The following is a 25194-nucleotide window of genomic DNA, read 5'->3' on the forward strand; positions in this document are numbered from 1 at the left end:
TTTGATTAACTATTTCCCCATTGTCTTAGAGTTTTCTGGCTGTGGATAGATATCATCATCATGTCAATTCCTTTAAAGGAAAACATTTAATTGGAACTTCCTTACATGTTCAAACTTTTAGTTTGTTATTGTCAGGGTGGGAAGCATTGGTGACATGCATGCAGCAAGAAATGGTGCTGGGGAAGGAGCTGAAAGTTCTATATCTGGGCCAGCAGGCAGCACGAAAGAGTTACAATGGTCCTATCTTGAGCTTCTCAAACCTCAAAACCATCCTCAGTAGAACATTTTCTCCAACAAGACCATATCTACTCCATCAATATCACGCTTTCTATGGGCCTATGGTGGACATTTTCATTCAAACTCACCACACCAACATGTGGAAATGGACTTTTTTTGTACCATTGACATAAAATTGATTTCTGAGCCATCTCCTTGAGACTCTTCCTCTAGGAATCCAAGTATTTTTCCTGAGGAAGCACTATCCTGGATAAGATACAGGGACTAGGTAGGCATTCAATTGTTTTGGGCTGTGGGAAGGCAGAGAAAGATGCCCAGTGAATGTTTGTTTCCATAATTTTGAAACAATACTTCTTTGTAAAAGCTCTTAACAAAGTCCATTCCTCTTTCTGTGTCCAGCCATATTCAAGAATGCCACAAACTCTTGAAATGATATATTCTAGTTGCAGCAAATTCCTTTCTATCTTGGGTTCCACAGAAGCTGAATGTCTGTGGGAAAACACTCACAGTGGGTCTCCTAGACATGAAACTGGAAGCTTGGTGACAATAATGATTTCTGGGATGATATTTCCTCATTTCTTGTTCAGAGATTGACCCATAACAGATATTCTCATCCACAACGTCATGCCAAATCTTTACAGGGACTTTCCTAGATGCCCCAGAGGCTAGAGATGGGGCATTATGTTCAGTGGTGGCAGTCTGAATTGTTTTCCTTACATATATTTATAATTAAAATGTTAAATTTCTTGCACCTGTGGCACTTCCCTACTCCTGATGTTCACTCTGATAAATAAGCCAGCTCAACGATGCCACACTTTCCAGTAGAACAGCTAGGCGACCTGCCCACAGACCTAATCCTACTGTCTTATGTTCCTCAGGCACACACATACAGCTCAACCACAGACACACCTTCCAGAAGAGACATAGGTCACCTGCTTTTTGACCTTCCCTACTATCTCAGTTCCCTCTATCAAATACGCCTACACCCAAGTAGGCCATAGCTGACAGATGACAAAGTAGAAGAGCTGTCCATAGACACCCTCACTTATTTCATTCCCTGAGACAGATACCTGCTGCCCATCCCACCCCTGCCAGAAGACTAGGTAGTCTCCCTGCCTGTTGGTCTAAACACACTCTCTTGGTTCCCTCAAGAAAACACCCTTATCATGTTAGGAATTAGTTTTGATGTTGTCTCAATTCAATTCACCTCCAAAAGCTGATGGTTTCCACACCAATCAGGGTTTGGTTGGCCTTAAGGAAATGTTGTACAGCAAATAGCTAGGCAGGTAGACTGAGGTGAGATCTAGGGTTTTCCCTGGGATACAACTGGGTGAGAGGAGAAAGAAGGCAGAAATCGCCATGACCAGGAAGAACTAAGCCTGGACTTAAAGACCTTCAGATATTTGAGAATCAAGGAAAGTGGCCACAGTGGCCACCTCCTCAGTTGTGTTTGGGGTGTCATACATTAAAGGTTTAGACTTTAAAAGATGTTACCTGAGAAATGCCAGAGGGGTTGTTTGGTAGCAGCTGTAAGAATTGGAATTGACCAGCCTTTGAGCTAGTCAAGAGATTTTTAGTTAACTGTTGTGTGTGTGTGTGTGTGTGTGTGTGTGTGTGTGTGTGTGTGTGTGTCTTTCATTTATGAATTCATAGGGCTCTGGTAGGTGGCTGGGACTATGACCTACTGGGAGCACAAAGTGTTTTAGCTAAATTTGTTGGTACATTGTCCCAGCACAGTTCATATATGCCAGAAGACCAGGTCAGCCACACACTTACTCACTTCCTGCATTTTCTAGGTTCTATTGGGCAGACATCACATGCTCACCCATAGGCCATGCCTCCCAGTAGACCATATAGGCTACTTATCATATCCCTAAGCCCCCTTCTCCTCCTTGTGATCATGTCACATTCCTCAACTAGGGCAGAGACTTCCTGCTAGAGTAGAGGCCAGGCCAACCCCCAGAACTCCATATCCAAAATATGGACTTGAGCACTTTGCTGGATCTCTTTGTCCCTTGTCTTAATGTGGTCACTTTGAATAAATCTCCTTATTCTATTTTCCACTAAAAACAAAGAAAGATTTTATATACCTATTTTAGTTACATTCTTTCCCTTTTCCAGCCTCCTAAATCCTTCCTACCTCCCCACACATAAAATTCATGTTCTTTTACTGTCCCCCTTTTCTCTCTCAACATAAGAAAAATCAAAAGCAATTGTCAAAAAAACCCCCAAGCAACCCTAAGAAGAAAAGTGAAGGAAAACAACAACAAAAAAAAACAACAAACCACCCCCCCCCCAGATGAAATAAAAATTTGGAGTTTGTCTTACGTTGCAAACTATTTGTGGATATGAAGCCTGTTCTAGATTATGGTTTATAAACCCGGTTACATTCCGTCAGAGAAAATGTTTTCCCCTTTCTCAGCATATATCAAGCCATGAAGTTTAATTGTTGCTACAAATATTTGCATGGATATGGGGTTATCCCTTTGTGAATGAAACCTACCAGTGGCTACACTCATAATGAAAAGTGCCTCTGTCACCCTCAGAAGTTATCAGTTGCCAATATCTCAGTTATGCTATTGACAACCTTGCTACAATCCATTCTAGAATTATTAGCTGGCATGATCTCACTCTAATATTTGTGACTAATCACATTTGCAGTGAGTTTATGTGTTTAATAGTCATGTCATATCCAGAGGACATTTCTAAGCACTCCCCTCTATTCTTACATTATTCTCTCTTTTCTCTCTCTCTCTCTTCCTCTCCCTCTTCCTCCCCTGCCTCCCCCATGATATTCCCAAACTTTGGTTGGAGGTTGTTCCTTGGTAGAGATCTCCCATCTTGTGACTAAACACAGTTGCCTACTTTTAGCACTTTGAAAATGATCCCTCTTTGCATTAACTTCTATCCACTACAACAAAAGCTTCTTTGACCATGGTTTAAGTAGCAGAAATCTATGCATAGAAAGAAAGCTTTTTTTCTCTAGTGGAATGTCAGTGGGCATATCAACCATGCTAGACAACATGACACCTTAGGAAAAAGCACCAATAGGTTCTGCCTTGGGCCTATGGCTTTCCTAGTCATGGCTTTTGGCTGTGCTTACAGTATCAGGAATGAATTCTCCCCCTTAGAACAGGCCTTAAACATAATCGAGTGGTTGTTTGGTCAAACAAGTAGGGTTGTTCCTATCTTACCATTGGATATATCTTACCTATCAGGTTGTTATAGAATGTAGGGTCTAGCATTAGACAAAATCACTGATGGCTTCCAACACCTTCAGCAACAAACATTCTATCTTTTAGCACTACAAAAACCATCCATCAGAGAGAGTTTCTTGATCAGATCAAGTGTGACTTTTTTTATTTTGTAACTAAAAAATGGTGTCTACAACAAGGGGTCTTAATATTTAGTTATGGTGGGCAACCAAAATAATAGCACTAGATTATATTGTTTTAGGTGATGTTGTGGCCTTCTCTGACTAATAAATAGTTGGGGTAGTCTGAGATTGACACTGAGATTGCCACTAAATAATCTATGTCTTCTGGGTTTAGCACTATTAAATTATGTAGGATACTTTGGTTCGAATCATTTTTAAATAGCTTATAAATTAGTTCAGCATCGTAAGCCTTTTTACAGCCTTCATTTTTTTTTAGTTTTTTAATGAATATTTCTTTATTTACATTTCAAATGTTATTCCCTTTCCTGGTTTCCTGTTCATAAGCCCCCTATCTCCTCCCCCTCCCTTTCTTCAAATCCCATGGGGGAGAGAGCCAAATACCCAGAAGTGCAGAAAATCCTGAGACTGCATGATAGACTGCCACTTCTGCCCACCTTTGCCCACATTCCTGGCACAAGAGGAAACTGCACAGTCTTAATGGAACCAGTCACACAGCTCTCTGAACCCAAATTCCATGGGGGAGAGAGGTGAACCCTCAGAAGTGCAGACATTCCTGAGAACTCAGAAGAGACTACTCTCTGCCCACATTCCTGACCAAGAGGAAATCACATAGTGCTATCTGTGTTCCGTGGGCACAGGAACCTAGGAGCAGTCATGGGCAGGACCCTTCTGGATGTGTATGTCTGGCCCCAGAGGAAACTACCCAGCCTTAGTTTTAATATTCCTCTACCAATCCTTTCTTCTGTATTCCTGTCCGTATTTCAATTAAACTTGCCTATCACTGTCTCCTATGTTCTGGGATTAAAGACATGTACCACTACACATGGATCATGCTGTTTTTAAAACTTGGATCACATGATCACAGGATTTTCAAATATACTCTTCATATGTTTTGGAGAAGCCTTCTCTTGGTCTCTTGTTCCCCATTCCTCTTCACTGTATTACCTACTTGGACACTTCTGCCTCCACAATTCTCATTCCTGACTGACATTTTTATCATCTTCCCACCTAACTGGAACCAAAGCCCTGCCACCAGACATCCATTTCTAGATTCCACATGTTCTCCATGTCAAACGCACAAATCATAATACGTAGAACTTTTTTCATGTAAAAGAACAAATGTCTTTTCTTTTGTCTTTCTGCATCCAGGTGATGCTACACAGCATAATTTTTCTTGTTTGAACCAATAACATAAAAATTTCATGATTTTAGTTTTCTTTACAATTAATAGTATTCTATTGTGAACATAGACTATATTTTCAATACCACTAGTCATTTAAGACCATGTAGGTTGATTCCAGTTCCTGGATATTGTGAATAAAGTAGTAAAGAACATGGATATACAAATATCTTTGTAGTAGGATATAAAGTTCCTTTGGTGTGCATACCAGGACATGCATGTAGAGGTTAGAAGACAAGCTTGGATGTTATTCCTCACCGTTTACTTTGTCTGAGAAATAGTATTTGTATGTATTACTGCCTGTGACAGGTTCACTGCCCTTGACCTTCTTGGAATTATCTCATCTCTGTTTTCCATCTCATCATAGTAGTGGTGTGACTAAAAACAAATGCTATTGCACATAGCTTTATGTGGGCTTTGGTTTATCTAAACACAGGTCCTCATGCTTGCATGGCAAGCACTTTACTTACTGAGTCATCTACATACACCATTTCATGTTGTCTTTGGAGTGAGTTTCATTTTCTTGTTGGATGACTTTTTATTTCAGTATGGAAATGTACTCTTAGTACACATTGCTGAGAAAGGCATGATGTAAAGAAAGTAAATTCCCAAAAAAGGAAGAGCTGTGGAATATCATCTTTTAAGCAAGGTGAGACCATAGGAATCATGAACACAAAACAACTGCAGTTACTGGCATTGGAAGTACACAAAACTGGCCAATCCACTATAGATAGGGAAAGAACCACAAAACTCTTACACATACTGCTAAACTATTGGCGACTAGCAGATTTTGGGGAAAGGAGAAGTGTATCTAATTGTGTACCCACCAGTCAACCTACCAGTGCATAGTTCCAAGACTATGGTCACTCATATGTCACAGGTTAAACTTAGTGGGCCACAACATAAAATGTCATGAATATAGGAAAGCCATTTGCAAAGAAGAAAGTGTGCTTTCAGAGGTAAAAAGTGATCAGAGAGTAGAAGGGAAAGTATTCAGAATGCACTATATTTCAAAGAATATTTATTGATAAAATTTATTTGTCTGCATATTAAGAAATAGAGCTTAATTTGCAGTTTTAATTAAAAGAAGAAAACGATCTTTTTTTCCAGAATCATCATTTAATAGTTTATAGGTTTATGTTTGATTTGTAAGTTTTAGGTTTTTTGGTAAGGTTTTCAACTTAGGTTTTCTCTGTAGAGATCTGCCTGTCCTAGAGATTATTAGAGATGACCTCAAACTGACAGAGATCTGCTTGCTTCTGCCTCCCAATTGTTGAAATTAAAAGCTCAATCTAGTATTATTTTTTAAGGTTAATCATACGGTATATGTATGTGTATGTGTAAATGTATGTATATGGCTCTCTTTCTCTCTCTGTAGTCCATGTATATGTGGACACCTGAAGAAGCTAGAAGAGGTCTTTGTAATACTTGGAACTAGAATTACAGTTTTGAACAGCCTGACCTGGATTCTGGGGATGGAACTTATTGTATGAAAGAGCAGTGCATGCTCTTAACAGCTGAGCCGCCTGTAATGAACATAGTAAAAAAAAAACTCTGCTTTTAGACATGTACAAACAGCTTAGTTAGGATCTCCATTACACCCAAGGCTTCATCAGATAACTAGGACTCAATGACATCACTTACTCAAGATACCTAGACAGTCCATGTGTCAGAAATCATCTATCCAAGCCTGGCAGGTGATTTTTCTTAGATCGCTCATTGTGACCTGGGATGAATGAGGTCTTGGAGGTAAGACATGAGGGATGACATCTCAGAATTGATTCTTGCTATTTATATGCCTTTCATGTCATTATTAAATTAATATAATTATCCCTGGGCCTACCCTTTGGGCAGATGTTCTGCATATCAACATCCAAAAGGCAACAAGTCTAACCCAGAATTGTTCTTGTCTAAAAGATCTGCAGAGAAAAAAATGGAGAAGAAACTGAAGGGAAGGAGGTCTAGTGACTGGCCCAACTTGAGATCAATCTGAAGAGGAGGCTACAAGGCATGACTCTACTAATGATGCTATGGTGTGCCTAAAGGCATAGCCTTGACTGACTGCTCTCCACGAAACCCAAAAAGCAGCTGACTGAAACAGATGCAGATATTCACATCCAACCAACAGACTGAAGTCGGGGATCCAAGTGGTTGAAATAGGGAAAGGCTAGGAGATGTGGTGGAGGGCATCCAATAGGAAGACCATCAGTCTCAAGTAACCTGAAGTTCCAAGAAGTGTGGCCATTGAACAACCAACCAGGCAGCATATACTAGCTAGTCTGAGCCCACAACACATATACAGCAGAGGACTGCCTGGTCTTGCTTCAGCAAAAGAAGAGGCACGTAATCCTAGAGACTGACTTGAAGCCGTAGGGAGTGGGGATGTCTGGTTGGGTGGGTTAGGGTGAAGTGGGGACATCCTAGTGGAGACAGGAGAATAGAATTGGATGAGGAACTGTTAGATGGCAAATGGGGAGGGGGATAATGACTGGATGGTAAAAAAATATTAAATATAATTAAAAAATAAAAGGAAAATAAGAAAGACTAGTATCTCTTTTCAAAGTGCCTGTTTCTTCCTGTAAGACTTTTTCTAAGTGAGAAGGAATTAAATGAACTCCCACCCGTAGGGCTCTGGGCCATGGAGTACTTATGGAGTAAAGACCACAGAGAATCTTTACTTAAACCCCTACTGTTTTACAATAAAGTGATAATTTGCCTGAAGCAAGTTTGTTCTTCTGGCATTAGAAGAACTTAAAGACAAGAAAGTTAAAATATAGAAACACCCTTTACTCTTGTAGAAACAAGTTATGACCCCTTCCCCCAAACCAGTGCTCTTCTCCTGTGGCTACTTTCCAGAGAGGACCCAATCTATGTTTAGGTCCCTGCATTCACATCTACTAGAGAGTCTATAAGCCACCATTAAGAGCAATGCTCTGCCCTGCACTTCCTGAGAGATGTCACCTTCATCTGTCCTTTGGCTGAAGAGTGTTTTTCAGGATCCTGGTCCTCAATTCAGAGACTTCTGTTAGAGACTGAACCTGAACTTCAGCAGATTCATTGCATAGGTGAGAGGCCTTGGGAGATAGGTTTAGCAGCTTAGTTAGCAATTTAGAGTGTGAAAATTACATGAAGATCCTCAGCACAATAAAAGAAAACTTCTGTTATACTAACTATGTGTACATACCTTGATGCTCGTGACAGTTGGCCTAGTTGGCAGGATATGCCAGACCTTTACAAAAGTTAAAACTAAAGTGGCTTCTTGCTATCCCAAGTGCATCCCCTGTCTCAGCCCAGAAAGTAGGGTGGATTCTTTCCTGCAGGACTTGCCTCCTTGAAGACACATGCTTCTGTCTTAAGACCGAGTAGTGGAGATATAGTCTCAGGAAGAAAGGCACCAGAATCCTAAGGAGGAACCTCTGTGACAGGGCTAACTCTCATAAAGCCATATGCTCTACCCTAAGACCAGATAGCAGGAGCAGGCCACTGAGAATTACATGAGGGACTGGATGAGAATAGCAAGAAAGAACATGTCTTAAATGCAAAAAGTTGGTAAATCAGGCCTACTCTAACTGAAACCTAAATTGGTAGTTCAGAAAAGTCTAATTCCTCTAATTTGTGGCAAACAAATTGATAAAATGCAGAAACCAATAATAAAAGAAGAATTAAGAAAATGAATGTACCCACAGGGACATGGGTTTGTTCTGAGATGCCCACTGACTCTAGGTTTCTTAATGTCCCATTCTTACATAATCACTGTGAAGAACTCAGTGTCTCTTGAGGAAAGCATGTGGTTCAGTGTCTATGAGTCACTCCATAGCTTGAGTGTTACTTGCTGAGTCATGAATTAGCACTAGTGGGTTTAAGTTGTTTTGCTGGCCCTTTTGAAAAATAACTACATAAGTACTTCTTGTGGCTGTGTGAGAAATACTACTTTGTATAGTTTTGTTTATCTATCTGCAGATATGATTGATATATTATACCAAAAGTAATTTTTATGTTTATACAGTATAATTTTCAGCTCACTTGGATTATTTTTTAATTTAAAATTCTCTTGGCACACTATTAAATACATAAACTCCTTTCCAAAATGAAAAGTACTACCTTATATTTGACATTTATTATCCATGGTCTCTGTTTTTATGTCTGTCATATACTGAGCATAGTTTCATATTCATGAGTACACCATAGTATGGGTATTAACTACAGACATCTATTACTACTAAGGGTTCTAGGTTCGAAGTCATATTGCATGTATGAAAACTGAAATACTATCAAAATATTATTTTTGTAGCATTTTGAAGTTTATACTCAGAAGTGATGAATTCCCTGCCACGTGGAGTGCTCCACAGTGTGTAAATCTATCTTTACCTTGGATGGATGGGTACAGTATTTTTGGATCTGTGGGACCTACTCCTTTGTTCAGCAGTTTGAACTGTACACTTGGTAAAGTTTTTAGAATAAATATTCAGTTGTGAAAACTGGTTAAATAAAACTAATATTTCTTACACACACACACACACACACACACACACACACACACACACACACACACACACACAAACACACACTGAATGTAAAGGACAAAAATCTTCTTGAAGGGTAGACGGGATAGAACATGTTGCATACTACAACAAAAACTGCCTATTCTCAAGAAAGAACCTAAGGTTCTTTTGCCTACCCCAGTGGTTGTTGAGCCCTTACTGGAGAGGGCAAACACCTCAAAGACCTCTGGGTTCTTATGCAGAATGATTGAAGGCATTGTCTCCAATAGAATGAAAGGCAAGCGTCTAACAAGCAACTTGGCAGAAAGATGGAGAAACTACCCGTTCAGAGAGAACTGGAGGCAGCTGTTAAGGGTCCAGTCAGATTCTTCGATGATACCAAGAACTCTCTACCAGTAACTGCACAATATGGTTAAGTCTTCTCTGAGCTGTTTAACCAAGCATACTCATGTGACCACTGAAGTAGAATCTAGGTCATTTACAAGGACAGGGCTGCTGCAAATAAGACAAGATTTTACAGAAAAAGGAGATAAGGATGCATCCTATATAGCCTGCTTGTGGGAAAAGGGAACTAATGTTAGACTCATGTTAGAAGGTATCAAAGGGCTCCTAGAAAATTGCAACATACTAAAGGCCTGGAACAAATTTTATATATAACCTGAGGGAAACTCACACTTTACTCGATTGTGTAACAGTTGTGTGGAAGCAGGATTTTCCTACACTTGACCTAAATCAATATGAGGCAGAGGCACAATGGAAAAATAATAAAGAAGCAATTGAATTTGCTAGGAAGTTGAGCACACTTAACTTACCTAACACTCCAACACCACATGTGAAATTGCAGCTCCCAAGCATGAGAAAAATTCCAATTAAGAGCACCCTTCACATTTGAGATTGGCATTGACATGGACTTTGACCAATGCCAAACTATTGGACAAGCTATTAATTTCCACAATCAGACTAAAGAACCAGAGATAGATAACATAGCATCCCTCCAGTCTAATGTACACAACTAAAGCAAAGTAGCACCATTGAAAAACTCACCTAAAATGTGAACTTTTTAGGCAAAGGTTAGACAAGACTTTCTTATCCCAGACCCAACCCTCCATTCTTTCAGAAAATTAAGAATATAAGATCATTTGGAAGATTAGGTCAGATGCCAATAAGACAGTCCCAGGGGGAGGATTCCAGAAAAGATTCCTAGGCAGACCAAAGAATGCATTGTATTGACAACTCCAAAATGAAAAAAAGAACCCTAGATGCTTCATACGGATCCCAGCAAAAATCACGGAAATGCTCCAAATCAGGGAAATGGTTAAACAGATAAAGTAGATGATAAATACAGGAAGTCAGGTCACAATTTGCAACCTCTACTCACCCTGACCAAGCTCCCAAATTATATAAACATTGAAGGAGTCGAGAAAAATCATTTAAAGCAGGAATGGTAAGTATATAAATCTTATTCTACAATTGATCTCTAAATATCCCCCACAATATTTACACTATCACCTAATTGTGTGCTTCAGAATATCATACACAAATTATTTTTTGAATGGCCTTACATTAAAAACCTTAAACCCTTGGAATGTAATATCACTCAAGTACAATTTCTTTTTATAGAAGCAAGCAATACCTATCAAGGGAAGTGATGAAACTGTCACTAACATGGTAAGTAAATTATTGAAGGAAAATGTTATAAAACCCTCACAATCGTTTTACTTCAATAGTCCTCTTTGGCTATTAAGAAGGAACTTAGTCAATAGAGGTGAACAGTAGACTCTTAGGAACATTGATCATTTTTCACACAATTGCCGGGAAATTTACCTGATGCAGAAGATACATTCATAAAATTTGGGATTTACAACCAAAATTTTGTTTGCACCATAGACTTATCAGACATTTTATTTAGCATTCCAATCCATGTTTGTTCCTGAGACCTTACTAATTTAACCTGGAACAATAAACAGTGCTGATTCAAAGGAGTGCCTCAAGGTTATAAGAATAGCCCCAATTATTGTTCACGTGACACTAAGATGATCACTGGAAAAGCTACCTAAATCAGATTGCATACTTTTAAGCTATGTACATGATATTTTGATTGTAGTATACAATTAAGGACACTGTTCATAATTATATGGAGACAGTAACTGATACTCTGGTACATGATGCCTGAACCAGGTGAAGGCAAGGTGAAAAGGCCAGACACCTCAACAAAGTTTTTAGGTGTTTTGTGGACTTGCATGAGATTTTAAATAATTTAAATATCCCCTAGTCCCAGGGAAAAGTTCAGTTGCACACCTAATTGTTATGTTTGCATGCTGGAGGAATCAAATACCATATTTACAGATTATTATCAAACCCATCAATAATGTTACTAGATAGGCATTTAATTTACTATGGGGTCAAGAAAAGAGAGAAGCTTTTAAGACAGTTAGTAAGCTCCTATCTGAACATGCAATCCTGACAGATATTGAACCAGAATGATACCTAAACTGTGGATACCATATTTATTGGTGAGTATGGCAATTGGGGATTCTTCATAAAACAAAAGATAGTCCACCAACATTTGCCCATTTGGTTTTATAGCAAACACTTCCCTTATTCAGAGAATAAGTACTCTCTCTTGAGAATCTAATCTGATCATTTTTGAGGTATTCTGGGCACTACACTCAGCCATTGTCAACCACTCTATGGTCATAAGGGCATCCATTCCAGTGATGGATTGGATCTTCTGGAAGGCAGAGTGCTTTGCAGGATTAGGTCTGTAAGGAAAAGTCTTACATTGGAAATGGTACTGATATGAAATCCTTTGTGACCTTTAGTGCTTCCTTACATTGAGGTAATTGTTCAGTTGCCTGTAATCTCCATCTGTAAACCACTCACCCCTCCTTTAACAGAGACACCTATTGGATTATTGGGAACAATGGAATGGTCTCAGCATTTGGCTAATTCATGGTTTAATTATGGCTCATCAACCACTTATGTAACCAAAACTAAATGGAAAGCTTTATCCTATAATCTAGGGGATGGAATGGTCATTACTGACTAAGGAACCACCAAATCAGCATGAACGCTGAATTAACATCAGCACTCTTGGTGATAAGATGAACAGCTAAGGAAGGCAAAAGGAAAAATCTATATCTTCTCTGGTTCATGGTACCTGTGCAATGGTATATAATTCCACCAAAATGAAAAACCACCAACTAAATCTAAGATATTTGGTAAAGGAAGGCAGAGATGGAAATCTTAAAACTTAGCAAATTCTTTAAAACTTATGTAGCCCAGGAAGACACCCACACAAATGATACAGAAAAAAAACATATAAAAAATAGTGAAATAGTGAACAAATTAACATAATGTTTAGTTAAGATTAGAATATTAAAACTTGTAATGGAACAAATTCAGAATGAATCAGTAAAGATGATAGATCACACACTTGGTAAACTTTAAAGTTCCCACTTACCACTAAAAAATGAGGGCAAAGGGAGAGCCTAGTTAAATTAGGGCAACTGTATGAAAATAAATATTAAAAGGAACCCAGACTGGAAAATTAAGAAAGCAGAGAATGTTAGCATAATTAGTAAGGAAGAAGTCCTAAGGTCACATCAAATATTGGAAAATATAAACCATATGCTTTTTTTCTAGTTGTTTGATAACAGGAACCTGAAGGTATCTTGGCAGATTTGTAAACAGCCATTAGAGACTGCCTCATTTGTCCAGCACTTAAAACTAGATAAGACATTGAGACATTGAGACTTAAAGTTTTCCTCATCGGACCTGAGGACAAAGCTGGACCTTTCTTTAGGCAAAGCCGAACTGTAGGTAATGAGGCTTTGTATCCCTCTCTCTGTCCACTTCTAGCAACTACACCAGCTATAGCAGACCACGTCAGTGTGCATATCTTATTCTCTCTTTTTTCTTTATTAACTTGACTATGTCTTATTTACATTTCGATTGCTATTCCCTTTCCAGTTTTTTGGGCCAACATCCCCCAACCCCTCCCCTCCCACTCTATATGGGTGTTCCCCTCCCCATCCTTCCCCCATTACCGCCCTCCCCCCAACAATGACATTCACTGGGGGTTCAGTCTTAGCAGGACCAAGGGCTTTCCCTTCCATTGGTGATCTTACTAGGCTATTCATTGCTACCTATGAGGTAGGAGCCCAGGGTGAGTCTGTGTATAGTCTTTGGGTAGTGGCTTAGTCCCTAGAAGCTCTGGTTGCTTGGCATTGTTGTTCATATGGGGTCTCGAGCCCCTTCAAGCTCTTCCAGTCCTTTCTCTGATTCCTTCAACGGGGATCCCTTTCTCAGTTCAGTGTTTTGCTGCTGGCATTCGCCTATGTATTTGCTGTATTCTGGGTGTGTCTCTCAGGAGAGATCTACATCCGGTTCTTGTTGGCATGCACTTCTTTGCTTCATCCATCTTGTCTAATTGGGTGGCTATATATGTATGGGGCACATGTGGGGCAGGCTCTGAATCAGTGTTCCTTCTGCCTCTGTTTTAAACTTTGCCTTCCTATTCCCTGCCAAGGGTATTCTTGTTCCCCTTTTAAAGAAGGAGTGAAGCATTTGCAATTTGATTATCTGTCTTGAGTTTCATCTGTTCTGTTCATTCAAGCATTTGGGCTAATAGCCACTTACCAATGACTGTATACCATGTGTGTTTTTCTGTGATTGGGTTACCTCACTCAGGATGATATTTTCCAGTTCCATCCATTTGCCTATGAATTTCATAAAGTCATTGTTTTTGACAGCTGAGTAATATTCCATTGTGTAGATGTACCATATTTTCTGTATCCATTCCTCTGTTTAAGGGCATCGTTCTTTCCAGCTTCTATCTATTATAAATAAGACTGCTATGAACATAGTGGAGCATGAGTCTTAGTTATATGTTGGGGCATCTTTTGGCTATATGCCCAAGAGAGGTATAGCTGGGTACTCAGGTAGTTCAATGTCCAATTTTCTGAGGAACCTCCAGACTGATTTCCAGAATGGTTGTACCAGTCTGCAGTCCCTGGATGAGTCCCTAGACACATGTAACCTCTGAAAATTAATTGATGAATGGCTCAAACAATTCCATTATAGCAAAAACTACAGCAACAAAAAGGATCAAATGTGTAATAAAATCATCCCATCAAAGAAGACTTCCAAGGATTAGATACAGTTACTGGTGAATTTATCAAATCCAAAGGATAGCTAACATGAACACTCTTTAATTTCTTCCACAAATAAGAAAGGGAAACAATATTACCAAAGTCAATTTAAAAAGCTATTGTTTTCCTTTAAAGCCCCAAATATAAAAAGGAAAAAACAAAATAATTTGATTCATTAACCTATAGGCAAAAATTCTCAACCGATTCTTTGCACATTATATTCAAGAATCAATGTGATTATATTTTAGTTAAAATGTGCTTAAAAATTTTGAGGAAGACATACTATCAAAATACAAGTTGATTTTATCCAAAAGATACAAGTTTAACTCAGTAGATGCAAACCAATCAATATATACAAAATGAAAATATCTTGAGGTAAATCTAACCAAGCAAATCAAATTCTTTTATGATATTAAGACATTGAAGAAATTTTAAAACTTTGAAGAAATAAGTTGAAGAAGTTATCAGGAGATAGACTGATCTCTCATGCTCATGGATTGGAATAATTAATGTAGCAAAAGAGGTCATTCTATCAAAAGCAATCTTCAGATTTATTAATAACACAGTTCTTCACAGAAATTCAAAGGATAATTTTTAGCTTCATGTGGAAACAAAAAACACACTGACCAATCGGATATCTCTTGGAGTTATCACCATCACTGATTTCAAGCTGTACTACAGAGATATAGTAATGAAAACAGGATGCTATTGGCAGAAAACACACACACACTGATCAATTGTCTGGACTGGAAGAACCCCACACAAGTCCATACACCTACTGAGAGTTTTTTTAAAAAGAAGCCAGAAATAGACACTGGATAAAATGCAGCACTTTCAAAAAATAGTGTTGTTCAGATTACATGGCTGCATGCAGAAGGATAGAATTAAATCCATATGTATCCTCCACAAAATGTAGTCAAAGTAGGCTGAAAACATCAACGTGAAAGCATATACACAGAAGAAAAAGTAGAGAATAGTCAGGGACTCGTAATACGAGAAAAATGTTTTTTTTTTGACCAGAACACAGATTACACAGGCACTAAAGATTAACAATTAATAAATGAGACCTCACTAACCTGAGAAGCATCTGCATATCTGTGGACAATATAATTCGACGAATTGGCAGCCTACAGAATCCTACAGAATGGGAAAAGTTTTTTTTTTTTTTACCAAGCACATCCTGATGGGGTACTATCCAAAATATATTAAGGACTAAAATTAAACAAAAGAAAAACATAACAACAAGAAGCTGGGCTTCAAGAAACAAATAACCCAATTAAGTAACGAAATACAAACGTAACAAAAGATTATGAAGAAAAGGAAACTCAAATGGAAGAGAAACAAATAAATGTTCAGCATCCTTAGTCATTAGGGAAATGTAAATCAAAACTACTTTGAGATTTCATCTTATATCATTCAGAATAACCTATATCAACAAAACCATGACAATACATGCTGACAAAAATGTGGAATAAGGAGAAAGCTGATTCATTGCTGTTCTTCAGTGTGGCAAGACCCTCAGCAAGCTGGACTTGTACTTCAAGATCTAGCAATACCACCTTTTGACATATACTCAAAATGAGCTTCATGCTACAACAAAGACAGTTGCTAAAAGACATTCATTCCTGCTCTAATCACAATAGACAGAACTTGGAAAAACCTAGCATATAGAGATGGCTAAAAAAATATCAGGTACATTTATAAAATAAAATATTCCTTATCCACTAAAAATGAAATTATGAAGTTTTCATGTAAATGGATTGAACTAGAAAAACATCATCCCAGGTGAGGTAACTCACTCCCAGAAAATCAAATTTGGTATGTGTATTCTTACAAGTGGATATTGTCTCTTAACTCATCCATCAGCAAGCTACAATCAAGGTCATCATAGGATTTAAGATTGACTTGAAGGAGAGATGGATCTCCTTAGGAAGAGGACATAGAATAGATTGTTATCGAAGGATGAAGGGAGACTAGAATGGGAGGATCAAAGAGTGACAGGAAAGGAATGAGGGGATGAAGAAAGAAATATAAGGAGGAACGACTAGGCTTAAGGAACATTTGAAAGGTCATAAGGCAATCTAATACAGTAGAAGCTCCCTATAACATATACTTATATAAAGGTGTTCCAAATGAAATTCCTCAATAACATGATATAGAAAAGGCACCAAAAGCAACTTTCAGTATGGAGATGGGTTGTATCTAATTGAATTATTGGCCAAAGGGTTCCCATCACAAACCCTAAATTATCTAAGCTATTGCCAAGGCTATTGTTTTTTTCCCACAAACTGACAGTAAGGCTTTATTGATAAAGACCACACCTACAGAACTCACTGAATATGTAGAAGTCAATCTAGTGACTACCTACAGCTTTCACCTCTACGGACAATTACTAATGGGACTAGAAGGTATTCTGCTTGTTATTAGAAAAGAAACTAAATATCAATCCAGCGACAAACTTTTCATATACAATTATGATCTACTTCCAAGATATGCTGCTACAAGAATGTTACAAAACTTGTGGGACTAACCAAGTAATATCTGATTTGAATGAAGACCCACACTATGTGATGGCATGAAACACTGCTTGGGCATCTAAGAACCTGAGGTCAGATAGTCCAGGAATCTTGAAAAAAAACCCAAATACTAGTAGAATATAGCAACGAAATAACTCCTAACATTTATTTTAGGAACATTTATTCCTTACTCAGCCTTAAAGAAAGAAGCTTCCTCCTGCAGCAAATGGGAACAGATACAGAGACCCATGGGCAGAGTGTATGTATAGACTTAGAAACCTTCGAATGTTAGTCCTTAAAGGGTTATTTCCATAAAACCCCTCCCTTCAGCACATAGAAATTTGTGAACGAGGACACAGAAAGAGTGTAAGAGCCAGAATTTATAGAGCACACTAAGTGTTCAAGACCCTCTAGACAGGACCAGGGTTGTACACAAATGAATATATAGAAACATGAAGCCAGCACGCACAGGTCCTACACCTGATGGGGTTTTAGAGCACAGTGAAGCAGTAGACACATGTTACCATCTCTAACCCAGAGCCTGTCTCCTATTGACAGATATGTGAAAATGTAAAGTGTTTTTTTCTCTAAGGGAGTCTCATGGGAGGAATAAACTACTCCATGTTTATACTCCATGTCCCACCCTCGTTGGCTAACAGAAAAGAAACTCAACAGAATCTTTGGGGTCTTGGTCTCATAATGAGATTTTTGGAACATGAATAGGGCATTCACATGTCTAAGTCTGTTGAGGGCCCGGCTCTGAAAGGAGAATTAGACATAAAACCTACTCTTTAATCCAGAAGCATTCTCTAGTTGATAACCAATTTCAAAAAAATCAGTTTTTTTCTAATGGAGTACCATTGGGTATACAAAACACACAGTCTCATGCTCAGCAATAGATGGCCAACAAAGTTTATCCAAAGATATTTTGAAAATATGATTTGTCATGTTTATTTTGCAATGCTTTTTCTGGACATTTCATATATATATATTCCCAATTTCATTTTTATGGGTTTTCCTTATGGGTGAATGTGTGCAGCACATTCACAAAATTTAAGCCAAGAACTTAACAATCTAAACAGAACCATAAGCAATGAGAAGATTAAATAGTAATCAAAAGTTTTCCATTAAAAATGTCCAGGGCCAGAAGTATCACACCGTAATTCTCCTGGATTTTTAATTCTTCATATTCTTCTTAAAACATTCCTTCTTAAACCATTAAAAAAGAGAAAAGAAACAGAATGAGCACTTAACAAATTTCTACAAAGCCAGTGTCACTCTAATACTAAAACCAGGTAGAGATACTGTAGGCCAAAATTCCTGATGAACATAGACTAAAAAATATTTAAGAAAACAACAGTAAATATAATGTAGAAACACAGAAAGAAGACCATCAACTGTTTTATCGTTCAAATGTATAGATGGTTCAGCATATTTCTCAAGGCAGTAAATTAAATAAACAACATAAATGGGCTTTAGACAAAAGTCACCTGATTATTTCAATTGATGCAGAAAAGGTTTTGACAAAATCCATCATACTTTCATAGTAAAAGTTTTAAAGAATGTAGAGCTAAAGGCAATATACTAGAACACAACAATACAGACACACGCATACACTCACATATAGGCGAAATCAACCTAAATGGAGATGTAAATTATTCAGGGATATCCAACACTCCCATTTCTTCTTAATATTGTGTTTGAAGTACTACCTAGAGCAATGAGGCAATACAAGGAAATTAACAGGACACAATTAAGCAAAAAAAATCAAACTATCATTATTTGTAGGTGACATAATGCTATATATTGGAAATTAAGAAATTCTACCAGAATAGAAATGATCACCATATTCAGCAATGTGACAGCATTCAAAATCATCTTGTACAATCAATAGCTTTTTTGATACACCTAAAGAAAAATACAGAACAGGAGAACATGGACACAAACACATTCACAATATCCTAAGGGAAAATATATGAGAATAAATATAACTGAGGAAATGAATAATTTATTCAATGAAATCTTTGAGCTTCTGAAGAAAGAGGGAGAGCTAGGCATTAGGAAATAAAATGATATTCTATGTTCATAGACTGGTAGAAGTAGCATGGTGCAAATGAGTATCCTACCAAAAGCTATTTATAGTCTCAATACAATTCCAGTGAAAATGACATCTACTTTTTCACATGAAATAACATGTGCAATTTCAAGTGAAACCACAATGGATCCTGAAGTGACGAAATGATACTTGACGGATTACATTTCCATATGTTAAGATATATTAGAGAGCTGTAATAACAAAATAACATTAATATTGTCACAAAACAGACATGTAGACCAATGGAACAAAAGTCATATCCCAAACATTAATACATGTAACTTCAACAACTTAACATTTGACTGAGAAGCCAAAAAAAGAAAAAAAAAAAGAGAAAGAAATCCACATGCTGAAGAAAAGAAACATCTTCAAGAAATGCATACAGAACATTGAAATTAACCTTGTATATTTCAATTTGCACAAAATCTAATTCCAAATGGAACAAAAGCATAAGTGTGAAGCCTGAAACTCTGAGACTATTACAAAAAACAGACAGTTCCCTCCATGAAACAACTGTAGGAAAATATTCCTTTTGCCCAAGAATTAAAGCTAACAATTGAGTATTAGGACTTCATAAAAGCAAACATCTGCATAGCAGTCAACAAGGTGTACAAACAGCCCAGAGAGCTACAAGAACTTTGCCAACACGTTCTGAGGTTTAATACCTATAACATAAAAAAATGACAATTCTTTAATATCCTGGAGGAGAATTTTCCATATGCTCACTGTACAGAATGCATGCTACTGGCTTGCTTTGTGACATTAGGTTATATTTTTGGACATAATTCCTGACAACACTAATTCCTGACAACAGGCTAGAAGAGGGCAGGAATAGAGGAGTAATAAGGGGAGAATCGAGTCTCAGAACAGAAAGAAACTAGAATACTTTTGTTCTTTTTAGGGGAAAAACTACTAAACCGAATATTAAAAATAAATTAGAGACAGGTCTTGGGATATAACAGCAGTACGTTGGATGTAGATAGAAGTTTTGAATGCACACATATTATTTCTAGGCATTGTACATCTTTAAGATTTGAGAGAATATTAACAGAAAATTATTAACTTACTGAATATGGAAATTATTATTGCTTTGATTATCAGATGCAGAATCCACAGTAATAGTAAAAAGAGGTAAAAATGCAGCAACTACCATGTCCCCATCCTTGTATACACTAGTTTTGGTCCTTGAAGCACAGTAAGAGCGGTCAAAGGAGTAGACATCATTGGAATATTGCAGAAGCAGGAACATAAAAATCAGAAGAAGCATCATAGGAGTAACTGCAAAGTTTAAGTCTGTGTAGAGTTTGAATTTGCAAAGAGAGGAGGTATATACATATCCAATAAATTTGTATTAATTCGTGTAAATTCCAATTTTGTTGTTGACTATGATGGGTACTCTTATTCCCATGGCTTCTTCAACTCAATTTCTGAATATCCTCTGGAGAGTCTGAAAATCTTTCTTTCTCGGAACTCCAAATTTGAGGTCGCACTTGCCATAAAAAACCATTATGGAAAATATGTTTGTGGCTCATCATCTTCAATCCCAGGTGCTATGATTTCATCCAGTTTCATTGATAACAGGGCTCCTGAGCTGAAATCCTCTTGGGAAGCCTTGACCAAGCTGATGTCAAAAAACTTACCTTCTGCTGTGGATGAAATTATTTTCCTAAGGGATGGAGATGTATCTCAATTGATAGTATACTTTTCGATCATGCAGAAAGTCCTGCGTGTAATCACCAGAGACTCATAAACTGGGCATTGTTTTAAACATCTGTAATCCCAGCACTGTGGATCAAGATACAGAAGAATCAAGAGGTCATGGTAATCTTTGAAGACACAAAATGCTTGAGGTCAACCTGTACTAAAGACTGTCTCAAAAATGTTGTCAAAATCCATTTGTATATTCTCAGAATTAATTTTTCCTCACTTAACGTGATTTTCTTAGAGTATGTGAGGTATCTGTCCCCATTCCTACTTAAACAGATACAGATGAACTTCAAGTTTTATATATATCGTGATGTGTATATGCATTAGTGAAACATTTACTAAATAATTACACATTGAATTTAGTTTATCAGGTTTGCCACATTCTACTTCATATAAGACATTAATAATTTGGAAAATCATATGGCTAGGATAAAGAATACAGTAAGAAATGTGACTTATCTATCTTTGCTTTTAACTTTTTCCAATTCTAATAATGCTTTGAAATGGAGACTACTAGTTTTTGTTTCTATACAGGTATCTGTGTTTGGATGTGCACATCATGTGGAGGCCACAGGTCGAAATCAAATGTCTTCCTTTACTATTCAGTGTCTTACGTTTTAGAAACAAGTTTTTAAGTAAAACCAGAACTTTTTGATTTACCTAAAGTAAATGAGCAACCAGTTTCTGCCTCTCCAAGGAAGTATTAGGACTATAGATGTATGTGATATGCCCATATATTTTATGGGAACTGGGGATCTGAACACAGGTTGTCATTATTTTATGGTCAACAAAAGCAATACCCTAGCGCCTAAAGTCTACAACTTTTAAGATAAAAACAACTTTTAATCAGCTCTCAAGTGGAGACATATCATTATTTTTTAAATGTACCTAGCATACATACAGAAGAATTTTAAGTACAGAATAATGAATTTCAAAGAGGTTTGTGCAAATGTATATTTTAATACTTTTGCAGCACTGGGTATTGAACACAGTGCCTCCTACATGCTAAGCTGAAGATGTAAAACACATCTAAACTGGGATTTTTTCATCTTAAAGGTTAAAATCATAAGATTAACAAGACAATTATGGTATGATTATGTTTAGCAAGTTAAGTCAGACTCAGAAATACAAATACCAAAAGTTCTTTCTGTTATCTTCTGTTTGTGTGCTTGACCTGAAACCAGAAAAAAAAAGATAGAAGAGAGAACACGAGGAGGCAATAGAGAGTAATTGGAATGTTACATAAAAGAAAAATTGGGGAATGTTGGAGGAGACAAAAGAGACCACATACAAGTGAAGAGGAAAGGTTTCTTCTCACAGGAGTTGTTACTGCTAATAGAACTTTCAGAATCATTCTTTTCAATAATTTTATCTTCAGAAGTTTCCTTGGATTTGTGAGTTTCATGTTTTAGATAATGTCTTTGATCTAATTGGAGTTTAGATTTTTGCAAGTTGGGTGATAAGAATACAGTTTATTTTGTTGTATTCCATTTTTAAATTTATTATAGTTATTTTAATAACTATATCTCATTCATCATAAGCATCATAAGTGAAAGAACTGAAGAGAATAAACATGAAGACATTGTTGTAAGCACAAACCTTGCATTTCATACTCTTTATGCAGCATCATTTAAGATTGTTTTGTTTATCGTATCACGTCTGCTGTATCTTTACCAAGAACTAAGTTTTGTTTGAAAACCCTGAACAGCCACAACTCTGTATGTGGTATTTTTTCTATAAGGATTTTTAAAATTAATGTTTTACATTATTAAGAACAATATTCTTTTTTTTTTCCGGGGCTGGGGACCGAACCCAGGACCTTGCGCTTCCTAGTCAAGCGCTCTACCACTGAGCCAAATCCCCAACCCCAACAATATTCTTTTTTATTAAACAGTTTTCATCATTTCAGAATTTTATAAATGTGTATAATGTGTTTTGTTCAAATTCATTCCCATTATCTACCATCCAATTTTGTACCCTATTCTACATCCACTATTCTCTTTCCAAATCCATGTGCTCATTTTTGAAAAAAAAGCAAAGCAAAGCAAAGCAAAACCCAACCAAACAAAACAACAATAAAGCATCTACAGCTAGGAGCCATGTAGGGAAAGCTAAAACAAGCAGGTAATTTTACTGTGATGGTTTCTGTTATGCATGGATTGTAATTCTATGATGGAAAAGTCCTTCTAGGGAAGGCTGAAGGGATTATATTTTAGGAAAGATTTCCACTACCAACTAACATGGTTTTCCTGTTACCATTATATATTTTGTACAGGCCTGGTTTTAATTAATTTATCCCTTGTTCTTGGTCTTTTGCTCCTTATTCATATGTAAATATAGACGTGTGTGTGTGTGTGTGTGTTTGTGTGTGTGTGTGTTTGTGTGTGTAAATATATAATTATGGGATAAGTTAGTAGCTGATACCAACCAGAATGCATGAAGATATATGATTATATATGCATGAATTTGTATAGTAATTTATGTGGATTTATGTGTATTAACTAGTGTAAAAGTTTTTCTTTCTGCTAGTGCCTCTCTTCTGGTTCAATAAAAGTTTATTGTTCCAACCATCCCTCACACCTGATAATCCAGAAGTGTGATAAGCCAAGAGAGAAAAAAACAGAAAACTGGCATTCATTCTCATTCTCATTCTCTCTCTCTCTCTCTCTCTCTCTCTCTCTCTCTCTCTCTCTCTCTCTCTCTCTCCAGTAACATGAAAGTAGAAAGTAACTGAGAGAGGGAAGAAAGTCTGGGAGCTGGGAAAGAAGGGGGCAATGAAATATATATGAATATGGCAATTTAGATTGTTTTAAGATAAGGAAGAAGAGGAGACGGAGGGACAGGGGTATCATTTTGTGAGGGGAATGAGTAGGAACAAAATGTATGTATGGAAATATAATGTACTGACTTGAAAAATAAATAAAAATTTATGAAGTCTTATAATTATAATGTATTTTTTCCCATTATCCTGAATAGAGTTCCTCTGTGGTCTTAACAGAATAATGTAGCACTTCGGGACAAAGATACAGCCTAGAAGTCCTGCACTGGAGACCAAGATGGAGAAGACTTCCACAACTACCATGTGCTTCCCCTTAGTACTGTGATAGACAGGGAGGAAGGTGACCCAGACACTGCAGAACATCAGCATGCTGAATGTCAGGAACTTGGCTTCATTGAAGGTGTCAGGTAGGTTCCTGGCCAAGAAAGCCAAGGTGAAGCTTCCCAGGGCTAGAGCCCCCAGGTAACCCAGCACACAGTAGAAGGCAGTGACTGAGCCCTTGTTGCACATGATGATAATATGTTCATGTTCAGAGCGTGTATCTGTGTCAATGAACGGAGGGGTGTTTCCCAGCCAGACTCCACACAAGATAAATTGGATCAAGGTGTAGATGGGAACTATGAATTTACGTGCCCGTGTTACCAACAACCACCTGATTCTTCTTCCTGGAGCGGTGACCTTGAAGGCCAGAACCACGGTAATCGTTTTGGCCAAGACAGTGGAAACAGCCACAGTGAACACCAGTGCAAATGTGGTCTGTTGCAGGATGCAAGTGGCTGTGTTGGGATGGCCAATGAAGAGAAAACAGAAGTTAAGGGCAATAAGCAGGACATAGGAAAGAGTGCGGTTATTTGCCTTCACAATGGGAGTGTTCTTCTGCTTCAGAAAGATGCCAAGAACTAGAGATGATAGTGCAAAGAAGCACAAGGCTATGCAGGACAGGCTTATCCCCATGGGGTCTTCATAATCCAGGAAGGTCATAGACTTTTGGAGGCAGTGGTTTTGTGCTGTGTTGGCATATTGATGGTCTAGACACTGCATACACTGATCCACATCTGGTGAAAATGTATATTTTTGTTATTTCATGATCATTATTCTTTTGCTCATAGCTCCTCTTATTTGAGTAGGTTAACCTGATAGCCTTCCTCTATTACTTCAAATATCAGATGAACATTGTGCAGGGACTAATGTGACTGAAGCATTGTGACATAGACAAAGTTACGATTTCTCCTCCTAAATCAAGTATACATTGGTCTGAGGATTCTGACACCATGAGAAACTTAGGAATGTACACCACACAGCCTCAGTTTGATTACAATATTGCCTCCATAGGAAGCACTTCCTGGGCTGGGGACCTATGGCTCACCAGGTAAATGAACTTGCTGCGCAAGCCTGATGATATGAATTTGAATGCCCAGGATCCAGGTAAAGGCTGGATATAGAAGCACAAATGTCTGTAATCCCAGGGGCCCCCTACAGTGAGATGAGACGCAGAAATAGAATTAGTCTTGGGAGCTCATGGGACATCTAACCTAGCTAATGCATCTGGGGAGAGACATAGTATCAAACAAAAGAGACAGGTGATAACTGGCTCCCCATTTCCATATTTGCACCATGGTACATGCACT

At 37.6% G+C, this 25194-nt stretch overlaps 1 protein-coding gene and 1 pseudogene across 1 annotated transcript in view; both read right to left on the minus strand.

Moving 5' to 3' along the window:
- Vom2r59 (vomeronasal 2 receptor, 59) overlaps window positions 1-20350 on the minus strand; it is a 63440-nt gene extending 43090 nt beyond the window's left edge. Inside the window, 1 exon segment of the mRNA NM_001099466.1 lies at window positions 20148-20350. Within this exon segment, the coding sequence (NP_001092936.1) occupies window positions 20148-20350 (203 nt within the window).
- On the minus strand, window positions 23654-24622 carry Vom2r-ps96 (vomeronasal 2 receptor, pseudogene 96; annotated as a pseudogene).

This window comes from Rattus norvegicus, chromosome 12, assembly GCF_021556685.1.
Source record: "Rattus norvegicus strain SHRSP/BbbUtx chromosome 12, alternate assembly SHRSP_T2T, whole genome shotgun sequence".
NCBI classification, from domain to species: Eukaryota; Metazoa; Chordata; class Mammalia; order Rodentia; family Muridae; genus Rattus; species Rattus norvegicus.